This window comes from Pinus tabuliformis, chromosome 2_2 (assembly GCF_031772625.1).
Source record: "Pinus tabuliformis cultivar Carrire ecotype Pingquan chromosome 2_2, CPIR1, whole genome shotgun sequence".
In the NCBI taxonomy this organism is placed as follows: Eukaryota; Viridiplantae; Streptophyta; class Pinopsida; order Pinales; family Pinaceae; genus Pinus; species Pinus tabuliformis.
The window spans coordinates 580879231-580890585 of record NC_142300.1 but is presented as its reverse complement, the minus strand read 5'-3'; the positions used below and the strand labels follow the sequence as shown (position 1 = coordinate 580890585).

Here is an 11355-nt window from a genome sequence, read left to right as displayed (position 1 = left end):
AAGCCTGATTGACCAATTCTAAATTATCTAGGAGCTAATGTATTGTGGCTTCTTCTCTTGATCTCCCACAATTTTAATCAATAGATTACACTTGGTTAGAAGCTCTAAATTGCTCACCTTTAGATAAGTTGACCACCATATTCCCGAGCATATTACATTCTACCTCCACATTTATTTGACATTTTTTCTATACCAAAATTCCCATTATAGTTGCAATTTGGAAGGTGACATGCTTGTCATGCTCATGAGTTTTCTCAGAGGCCTTGAGAATAGAGCTATGATTGCCTTGAATTTTTTCCACATTCTTTCACAATGCGTGTCTTATCTCCTATAGATGCGTGTAATCCATCCAAACAAAGCAGTAGACCAAATCATAGATCCAAGAAGATATTTTATTATAGTGTTCACTATCAGTCTTTATCACAATAGCCATGTTACAAGTAATCTAGGTAGGAGAAAAATTAGTTCCAAATTATCCCAATGGGTGTTAATCGAGCTGAGAAAAATAAAGGATTTAGGAAAGCAACAAAACGTCCAAGGATAAACTTTTTGTACACACATACAAGAAACAATCAACAATAAATCAACTAAAACTCCAGTAAAACCCAAATTGGTTCCAAGTTATTTCATCTTGAGCTTGCCAATAACTGAGATTCAAGGAAGAATAGAATGGAATTCAATTATCTTCATTAATTAATTGAAAATCCTATGATTTAGAGACATAAAACCAATGAAGAAAATAGAAGCAGTCCCTCTAAAACTAAGACAAGAGGCTAACCTAAAACTTGCCAAACCCTTAGGAAGAGAAGAAGGTAAAGGGGACAACTTACCTTAGTAATACAGAAGGAGAGGAACCATTACCATTAGCTAGAGCCAGAGTCAAAAAATAATCAAAAGACCTTGATCTAGAATGCTAGAAATGTCAAGTGAAATGACCAAACCATAAAGCTATGATTCCATAATGATTATGGGAAATATTGTTCATCATTTCAAAATCACATGAAAAGAGGAATGGGAGCATGTGAAAATATGTGGAACATCGTTTCTCATAATTCACTCTGCCAAATGACTTTCTTTCCTTACACTAATGCATATGCGAATTTGAAATCTTTTCATGTGCCTTGATCTCCATCATATCAAGGCATATATTGGGTATAAAGTTTTTGGTTGATAACTATATCTCCCCTCTTTCACAAAGATACCTGATTTGCATATGTGTCCTCTATATGCTTATTTTTCCTCAACATGTGGTAATACTAGACTCTAGAGAATCACTTTGCAGTGTTATTTAACATTTCTATCACCCAAGATAGGAGAGAATCCATAAGAATGGTGTTCAATGCCATATGTGTGATTACATTTTTAGAGTCCCCCACAAGGATTAAATTTCAAATATGAAGAGAAGTGTCACTTCTTATACCTTGCAAAAGAGCATAGGCTTCAACCCAATTGTTAGTGCATGTACCTAGACTCCATGAAAATGTAGATATCATCATTCCTCTAGGGTTTATGATAACCCCTTTAACACCTCCCTCCCCATTATAGTATTACTAATATTAATTAATGCCAATTCTTATTATTGACTTGGTATAATTTAATATTAATTATTATCGTTGACACTAAGATTATTATTATTATTTTTGTTGGTCAACCCATAGGGGGGTTTGAACCTAGAATCTCAAGGAACATAACACTGCATTATCAAGGCAATCACCAATTGAGCTACCCTCTCGTGAGCCATTAACAATAAGATTATTATTAATGTTAATTAATATTAATTTTTATCATTGACTTGGTATTAATTAATATTAATTCTTACAATTGACTTTAATATTATTATTCATATCAATGGTGTAGTCTAACTAGTAGACATTTTGGCCTTTTTCACTAGAATCTAGCAATGCAATTTGAAGTGAGATTGTGACTTCTTGTTGTTTAAAATGCATGTTTGAATGCATAAATGGATTCACCATCTTGAAAACCCCTTGGGCACTCCATATTTTTTGTAGATTACATAACTCAAACTTACAATTCTAAGAAATCTACGCCATATTTTTGGCAAAATTAATTGGAAAAGATTTTGGAAAAGGGCCAAAATGTCTATCAGCTAGACTATGCTAATATTAATTATTATCATTATCTTTTACTTCACATTTATATTATTTGTTAGTATTTTTTCTTTTTGTTGGCTTGAGCCTTGGAGATTTGAACCTTGAATATCATGGTTTGAAGAATACTTCATAACACGATGACCACCAATTGAGCTTCCCCCTTGTGGGCAATATGATTTGTTAGTATTAATATTGACTTGGTAGCAATATTATTTGTTAGTATATATATCGCTTATTATTATATGCTTATTGTCTTTTAAAATTAATATTAACATTAACTATTAATATATAAATAATATAAATGATTGTTATAATCTATATTAAAATTGAATAAGTAGCATTTACTTTTAAATAGTAGTAGCTAATAACTACTTATTAATATTAACTTGGTGTTAATATCATTAGTTTTACAAGCTATATAGTATATGTTATATTAATATTAATCATTTAACCTTTTCAATCATGTAATCGTGTGAAACTAGTACTCATATCTCACAAGCCAATACTAGTAGGAACTTATGTTTTGGTAAGGGCCGAGATGTCCTAGAGATACATCCCATCAATGATCATTTGGCAGTCCCACTCAAGGGGCATGCCTACACCTCAAGCCCCATCACAACGAGACATATAGATACTCTACTCCCCAATGGTTTTGAAACTGTGACCTCCAAGGAGGAAACACATGTTTTTAACCATTAGGTCCGCTTGAGTTGTAGAATATGAATATTTGAATTACATAATTAATATTATTAGGGTTTTTTGGTCAAGTTATTATGTTCTTGTGGTCGATGTATTTAGTTTCTAGGGTTGTTTTTGTGTTTTATGTATTAGTTTGGTTTGTTGCTCTCTTCTTTAGGTGAATTTGTCTTAATGAAGAATCTAATTATGGATTTGAAATATAGATACATAAAAATGGGTACTGTGGATCTTTTAAATAACACTAAAAATAGTTCTCACTACAAAAATATTAAATCATAAACTTATAGTTCTTGAATTCTTCAAATCTTCACCTTTATTATGTCTAGTTCAATTTTCCTCTTGCTTTCATTTTATCCAACTCGGGAAACTCCTAATGGAATTCATTAGGGGGACAACCCCTTAGTACCCTATAAGGTATTTGCTATTTTCATGAAAAGGGGAGTAATTGCACTATTAATATTATGATGGAAGGGGTGATTTTATCTCTATAGATTGCTTGATGCATGATGATGGATGGGCCATGTAAGCTTATTCTTAGATTGAAAGTTCCATATGGTAGTGAAATTAGTAGGATTGGAGTAGTCTTCCTAATTGGTGATGTCATCATTCCTCAATGAGACTTTACAATTGACAATTGCTTCTGTGTTTTGAAGAATATGGAAAGTAGAGAAAAAAGTTGCATCAACACTCACTTGGAATTGAAATGGTTAAAATCAAGGATTTAATTTTGAATACCATTTGATTTGGACATGAAGAAACTAATCATTTACTTTAGTACATGCCTCCAAATTAGAATAAAAGAGATTATGAAGTGGTTGGATCTTTGGGATGGGATTTTTAAAGCTCGGAAAATTAGCATGATTTGTTACACAAATATAGCTTACCTCATTTGGTGCAATAATTTAGGGATTTTAATATATAATCCCAACAAATAATTTTCATATGTTCAACCTTCATACTCTTGGACCCATTTGGAGAGATTGGATATGAAAGTGAAAAGATTGTATTGGTATCTTAGTTTCTCATTTTTTTCCAAAAGAAGATGGACAAACAAAAAGTCTAACATATGAAGTGGCAAAATGGGTGAATTTCCTTTATAGAATGTAGTCTTTTAGACACTTATTCAAGATGTGGACCTTTACTCGACTTTTAGTTTTCTAAAGACTCCCTTCCAAGGAACACCTTTCACAAATGAGGCTTATGGATGATTCCAAGGGCACTTATTCAAGATGTGTGTCTTTACTCGACTTTTAGCTTTCTAAAGATTCCCTTCTAGGGAGCACCTTTCACAAATGAGGCTTGTGAATGATTCTAAAGAACACCTTTCACAATTAGGGCTTATGGATGAGGTCTGCATGCATTGTAGCCATATCAATACCACATTTCAATTATTTTAGAGATGCATGATGAAATCTTTTTGGAACACCTAATAATTTATCTTATTAAGCAAGATTCACGGAAAAGTTGCTTTACTAAACAATAAAAATTTAAATGGCACATTTCACTTTTAAAAAAATGTGAAATTAGACTAGAATTTTGATTTATTTATTTTGTGAAAATTTCATTGTAAAATAATCTTTAACAATAATTCATTTTAGTTAAACAATATCAAGTAAAAAAAAAAACCTCTCTCTCGGACCCATCCTGTAAAATCATATAAATGTTAAAAAAAATATTACATATAAATTAATATTATTATTTAAAAAATATCTAATTTATTTTTTATTTAAATATACTTTAAACTAAATTATATATATATATATATATATATATATATATATATATATATTAATAAAAAACCAGAACCACAGCTTATACTTACCCTACTATTCTCATCTTCATATTTTTTAAAGATTTTGATTCATTATTAATCCATTTAATTTTCAAATATTGATATATCTCTTATTTAATCCTAAAAATGTGACCACAACCATCCTAACCACTAAAGAAGGATTTGACATGACCATGGTATCATTAGAAATATGTTCACTTTCACCAACTTCATTTTCACTCCCCCTCGTCTTCCCTACAGTAGCAAGAAGAAGCTTCAATTTCATGTGACTACCACATCCATGAAAATCTCAAGTGGAACCCACATAATTCCACCATATAAGTAAATTCATTTATTTTCACCGACAATTAGAATGTTTTTGTTTTTCCCATATCTACAAAATTTCATTTAAAAAACAAATGCAACCCTTATAATACTATTGAAAGATTTTAAAAATTCAATAATGTGGATTAGCGTATACTAAAACACTATTTAATTTTAATTTAAGTATACGTTTAAACATAAAATACAGTGCCTAGGTCACAATGCATCGTGACTTTTTAGCATAAATATGTTTATAATGCTATGTTAATAATGCATCGTGGCTCTTTAGCATAAAGATATTTTTATTGTAAACACGAGGATAAACTAGCAATTGTCCCAAAAGGTACAAAGAGAGGCCGATAGGATTAGTAGAAGGAGGAAACCTATATAGATAGGCAAGCATATATAAAGCTCAGTAGTGACGAAGGCGCTAACCACGATGAGCAGCGTGTACCAGCGGAAATGTAAATTACAGTGTTTTACATGGTAATTGAAAAGCGGGGAATTAGATTTGCAAATATTAAAACAAATCACTTACATTGGTGGTTCACACTATAACTAAAACATTAACTAATTGTAAGTTGCTTTTCATAAAATTCATTTAGTATCATTTATATAGATGAACCAAAAAATAGGTTTGTGCAATTGGATGAGAAAGCGTTCATAGAAGTCTTTTTAAAGAGAGCGAAATAACGGACAAAAAGCCCACTCATTTGATTCCAAAATCCCAACAAAAAAACGTAACAAAAACATAAGAAATAAACCCAATCAACTCGAAAAATGTGAATTTGCAGTCCTGCATCTCAAAATTGCAAGGCAGACGTTTACTTAAAGAAATACAACTGCTGATATTTACATGAACAGAGTAACAACCGCCCTTCACAAATAACTTAATAAGTTAATGGAACATTATTGAATATATACATTAAATTTGTTGACTATATAGTGTATACACAATGAATACTTAAGAAAGCACACTACAAGACTGATTCCCATTCATTGTTTACTCAACAGTATCACAGTATTTCATTTGTTCTCCGTAATTTATGTTATGACCATCAGAAAGAACAGGGAAATGCACAAACTGACTACCGATACACTCCTAGATTGACAACAGTATTAGCAGAACAATAATCAACCAACATATACAAAAAAACCAGGAAAGGGAGTGTGGCAAGTACTCTACAAAGCTTTTCTCTATGTTTCAAATCTGGGTCATAACCAACTCATCGCCAAACAATATTTCTTCAGGATTAAAAATGTTAGTTACGAGTAAGGATGAAAATGAACTGCATCTCCAATGCAGTAAGCCCAAATCATTGTATGAAGAGGCAAAAAGAAACACTTAGATTTAGCTTCAATGACAAAAAATCCAATTCCTTCTACTGTTCTCAACGTAGGCAAGAATCTTACAAGGAATAAGTCTAGACACATTATCAGAAGTGCAATCATCATTCTGTTGGATTACCCAATGTTATATCAACAAAAATTTCAAAACCTTCAGCATAAATGCCAAAAAAAGAAGCTTTGCTTTGAGTTTCCCTTGTCCATTACATTCTCTTCATCACTCCAAAAACATTAAATGATGAATGCAAGCAAGAATCGAACCAAAGTTTAACTACAAAGAAAGTTTAAAACTGGCATGAACCAAAACCCATGAATCCTCGAAAAAGACAACAGAAACTGGCTTAAAACAAACATTTATTCGAAGTACCATCAGAATGATAACTGAAAGATTCACACCTTAGCCAATAATTAAAATATCAGTACTTGTCATGTAAACAGGAAAAGCTTGACAATGTAAAAAGTTCAAATTAATTTCAGCATGAACACCCAAATGTAATATCGAATTGAATGTATATCAGAAGATGTACTATTTAGCTCAACAATTAGCATGCATGTCATTTATTCTCAATCCTAACTCAAAATTGATTCAACCAAAGGAGTTGAAAAGTTGCACTTCCAAAACAGTAATGAGTTGTGATCTATTAATGTTGTCATTATTACATCAAAGTCATCTTCTGTCATTATTTTGACAGCAGAATGTGCAACCCAGCATGCGAAGCAGAAAATACCAGAGGTAGTTCATCCATCCGAGATAGCAAATACCAAAATAGACTTCATAGCCTTTCGATCATGAGTAATGGCCCATGATCTAAAATTATTAAGAACTTTCTTCCAAAAATGCAAATTAAGGTCTTTGCAGGTGAACTGTTAAGTTCCCAACTCTTTGCCAAACTGAAGATCACTGTAAGAAGTTTTTATGATGTTTCATTCCACATTTTGTCATGTCCCAATATATGAAATTGAAACCTTCCAGCACTCAGTTTTGCTGGAACACCACCAGATTCTTTTCATTCAGCAACCCTATAATGTACAGAAAAAATAGTGCTTAAAAATGCAGTTCATACTGTCTCATTTATCCTGATATCAAGAATACCGTTAATGATATCCCCTTCAGGAAAAGTTCTCTTAGATATTCCATGATCTCAAGTTCTCTCCAATTCAGATGAAACTCCACTTGGAACTCCATTTTCTATTAAGGGAGATCCAATAAGATGCCTTGACGAAACACTTGTTTGCCCCTCCAATTTAGCATCATTTTCAACATTGCCTGTTTTAACATTTATACAGGTGTCTTGTGGTTGAGTCCTTGACGTAGATTTGATAACTCCAGCAGGTAAGACCCACTTTGACCAGTCACCACGCCTCCTTATCTTGTCAGCCTGTCACAAAAGACTGTTGAACAGAAACCAGATAATCTCCTTTATGTAAACCAGAAAAGATATGAACTTATTGGGATATCAATTGTAGACAGTAGTAGGCTTTAAAAGACATTGAATAATAACAGATGAACACTTATCCAATATCTCACCAGATTAAAACCTGCAATCAATGAAATAGGCACCCAACCCTGCCCATCCATATTCATACGCAAAAAGGGATCTTTACATAAATTTACAACACTGCAGACAACAAATAAATCGTAAAGAATGTACAACACAATGGGGGTAAGAACAAACTAATTGTAAGCAGATAGAAATTTCAAGTTAAGAAAGGTACTGCTCAAATCCAGATACTGGGAGATTCAGAGCTAGTTATCAACTGGGTAAATGATAAAAAAAACAATATGCAGATTTTGACCCTATCAACAGTAATAGAAAGAATTAAAGAGCTGAATGAAAATTTCCCTAATAGGTTGTTGTAAACATCGACCTATGTAAAGTCAGAAACGTGTTTCTTTATAAAAAAAGTTGTTGGTTGAATCATGAAACCCAAAATAAAGAGCAGTGGACCACGTACTTGAATACTCTTTGTTCATACAACAGAGAACAGTTCTATTAAGATATAACTAAACATGCCAGATATAAGTAAAGATATATACAATGAAAGTTTTGTTGGCTTGTAAGCATATGTACAATAAAAGCATTATGTAGATGTGTAATTGAGAATGAGCCGCTAATCATATATGCATGATGGGGCATGGCATCGACAACACCAGTTAGTGTTTATTGTGGTGCCATGTTGTGCGAGCTGTTCCTGCAGTTGGTGTCGCATCTGCCTGTGTGCATCCCTTTCATGGATGTGAATTGTAATCTTAAGTAGTTTCCTTATATTTTTTAACAACGCAATTGCTGGGCGCAAACGGTAAAGTGGCATGGATGGTTGTGGCAGGATCCTTGTCTGAATATCTTGTAATGTAAGTTTTTGTTGTTGGATTTCTTCGCAACACTTGTACAACTGTCGTAAGTAGCATGTATTCATACCTGTTGGCAACCAAAAAGGAAACACTGTAACTGAGAATGAATATGTTTGACGATTTTGTTTGAAAATTCGAAATAAATTAAATGATTGCAAATGAGTATAAAAGCATATGAAATTAAATGTAATAGCAAGAAATCTATGTGAAACTTGGTTATGTAGTGAGTGGTGTTTACCATGTGGGTAATTCTGGAAGGCAGGTTGGATGATTGGCTAAAGTGTATTATCCTGGATAGATTTTGATGCAAGGAATGATTCCTCTTGCTGTCTACGCTTAAGATATGGATTCTTGTGCATTTGTGCAATGCGGGAGAATGGGAATGCTGGATTGATGTGTATGTCCGCTAGTGACCGCACTCTTGAAATTGCAGTGAATGTTAGCCCTTGGCGTTCTCTGGTGTCGATGTCCACTGTTGCTTTGTCTAATGTCATTCCTTGTGACTTGTGTATCGTTAAAGCCCATGCCATTTGAAGTGGTATCTGACGGCGTGCACCCCTTGTGATCGGAGGAATGGGTACATATGTTGGGTGTGAAATGTCCCACAGTGTTCCGCTGTATTGTTGAAAGTCAACAACCACAAAGGATGGTAATGCTGGGGGCTTTGAGTCAGCTGAATAAAATATTGATATGACCTTCCCAAGCGCGCCATTGACAAGGCCTGCATGTACCCATAAGTTGCTGGTGAGCATAACTTTTTGTTCACTGCATAAGAGCACCTTTGCAGGTAGGTGCTCATCTTCTGTTGTAGTAGGAGTTTTCTGTCTTTGTTGTTCCGCACAGCAAAGTGCTACTGGTATGTTCAATTGTTTGAGCATTTTCTTATTATGCAAGACAACTGCGTTGTGTGTTGCGAATAGGTGCATGGATTCGTCGAATGTGCATTTCTCTTCATGTGTAAGAGAGGAACTTGTTCTTGACATTAGATGTTGCCAATCTTCAAGTGTAGATATTCCATTCCTAAGATTTGCAAGTATTTGTCGGAAAGCAACCTGGGACGTGCTAGCTCCTTGTCGACGGAAAACGGTTGAAAGTGTTATGAATATGTCGAAGCTGCGCCAAAGTGCAGTGCCACGCGATGTCCCAGCATATAAAGGAATGTCTTTTACAGGTGGGAGTTGGCCTAAATCTCCGACAAGGATAATTGAGCGATTACCAAATGGTGTATTACGATGAAGAGGGAATGCCTCTCTTAGACGATCGTCAATGCGAGAAAGCATTTTTGGACCAATGAAGCTCATTTCGTCAATGAGGATGTATTCTACATGACGGAGTTGCTCTTGCAGGTGTAGGAGCGGCTGGCCTTTGAGAGGATGCATTGTCTGGATAGGGATATGAAGGGCAGAATGAATTGTGAGGGCATTTATGTTGAAAGCTGCAACGCCGGTTGGTGCAAGTAACAATAAAGGGTTTTTGTTGGCTGGCGAGTTTTCCACAAATGCCTGGTGAAGGCATTTAATCAAATGGGATTTTCCTGTGCCAGCTGTTCCTTGTACGATGATCTTACGTGGGGATTTTGGCGAAGGGGTTTTGAAGTGTGAAAAAACAGCGGTGAAAGCTAGGCGTTGGGTAGGGGATAATGTATGCTCATGGAGAAGGTTGGAAAATGAATGATGTTGGTTTTGAATGGGTGAGCGGTTGAATTCAATGAAATTGATGGCAGTTTCTTGCAAGGGGGGAGGAACAGTATTTTGTGACCAATTGTGGTTGACATCGAAGTCGCGGTAGCCAATCATGTCGAGGTCATCAATTGCAATATTGTAACCTGGGTGTAGTTGAGAGAGGATTTGCCATTCATCCAGCTGAATGGAATCAGGGGGGTGTGTGGGGTAGGTTGATCTTCAGTAGGTGGGCTTTGTGGCTTTTCGGGTTCGCGATGGAGATGCCATGGTGTATATGCACCCTTTTTTTGTTCCCAGTGTGCAATAATTTCTGCATCAGTTGAACCGATATCATCAGGGAGTGTTCGGAAGGGGAAATACAAGAGTAATTCACTCCAACAGAAGGTGGCATAAGAAGGATTAGTAGAGGAAGGAATGACATTGTAATGGGGCAAGACATGTACAATCAAGGGGGAAATATGTGTTTCCATTGGTTACTTCTCCGCTGGGAGGAATATGACCACGAGCGAGCAGCTTCAAGGAGGGGCAGTGTTTCTAGTGAGGCAGGCCTATTCATATATGCAACGACAAAGTTTGGTGTCGAACCAGGATTTTCAGTATCTTGCGAAACACGTTTGAAAACAGCCCTGTTGACATTCAAAGAACGGAATGTACGGCTGCAAAGAGAGAGAGGTAGCTTTTGTAACATATGGCATATTTCTTGTGCACCAATGTCTCTATCTGCAATGGTTTCTGTAAGGAGTTTCCGGATGACACCACTAGTAGGTGCTTCTAGAAGGGCACTTTGTGATAGTCGCGATAGCATTTGACGGTAGCTCTCAGATCTTGTCTCTACTTTTGTTGCATATTTTGAAATATATTTCAATACAGCATGGCGAGAAAGGACTGGTTGGCAATCAACATTTGCTCTCCAAATAGAGAGTAGATCGGCGTTGTGAATATTCAATCTTTCATCATTGCGAGCAGGAAGATAGGTTTTATGACCCTTATCATCAATGAAAAGTGAAGAAGTGGACTTCAATTCCCACGGAACTCCATAGCGGCAGCTAAGCGCATTGTCTTTCTTAC

General features: G+C 35.0%; 1 protein-coding gene and 1 long non-coding RNA gene across 2 annotated transcripts; both read right to left on the bottom strand.

Annotated features, from left to right (window-relative positions):
* Positions 1–6851: 6851 nt before the first annotated feature.
* On the bottom strand, positions 6852–7927 carry LOC149194001 (uncharacterized). Its single transcript, XR_016255018.1, has 2 exons — positions 7781–7927; positions 6852–7644 (listed from the first exon to the last, which is right to left on the bottom strand). It is a non-coding gene; the product is annotated as an uncharacterized LOC149194001 (long non-coding RNA).
* A 953-nt stretch (positions 7928–8880) lies between these two features.
* LOC149194000 (uncharacterized) lies at positions 8881–9906 on the bottom strand. The gene has a single exon (XM_089407502.1). It carries the CDS (start codon positions 9904–9906, stop codon positions 8881–8883), a length of 1026 nt encoding a protein of 341 aa, XP_089263628.1.
* Positions 9907–11355: the final 1449 nt, after the last annotated feature.

What these genes read in the sequence shown, in the direction of transcription:
- LOC149194000 (XM_089407502.1), bottom strand. Translation starts at nt 9,906, where the DNA reads ATGAGCTTCATTGGTCCAAAAATGCTTTCTCGCATTGACGATCGTCTA.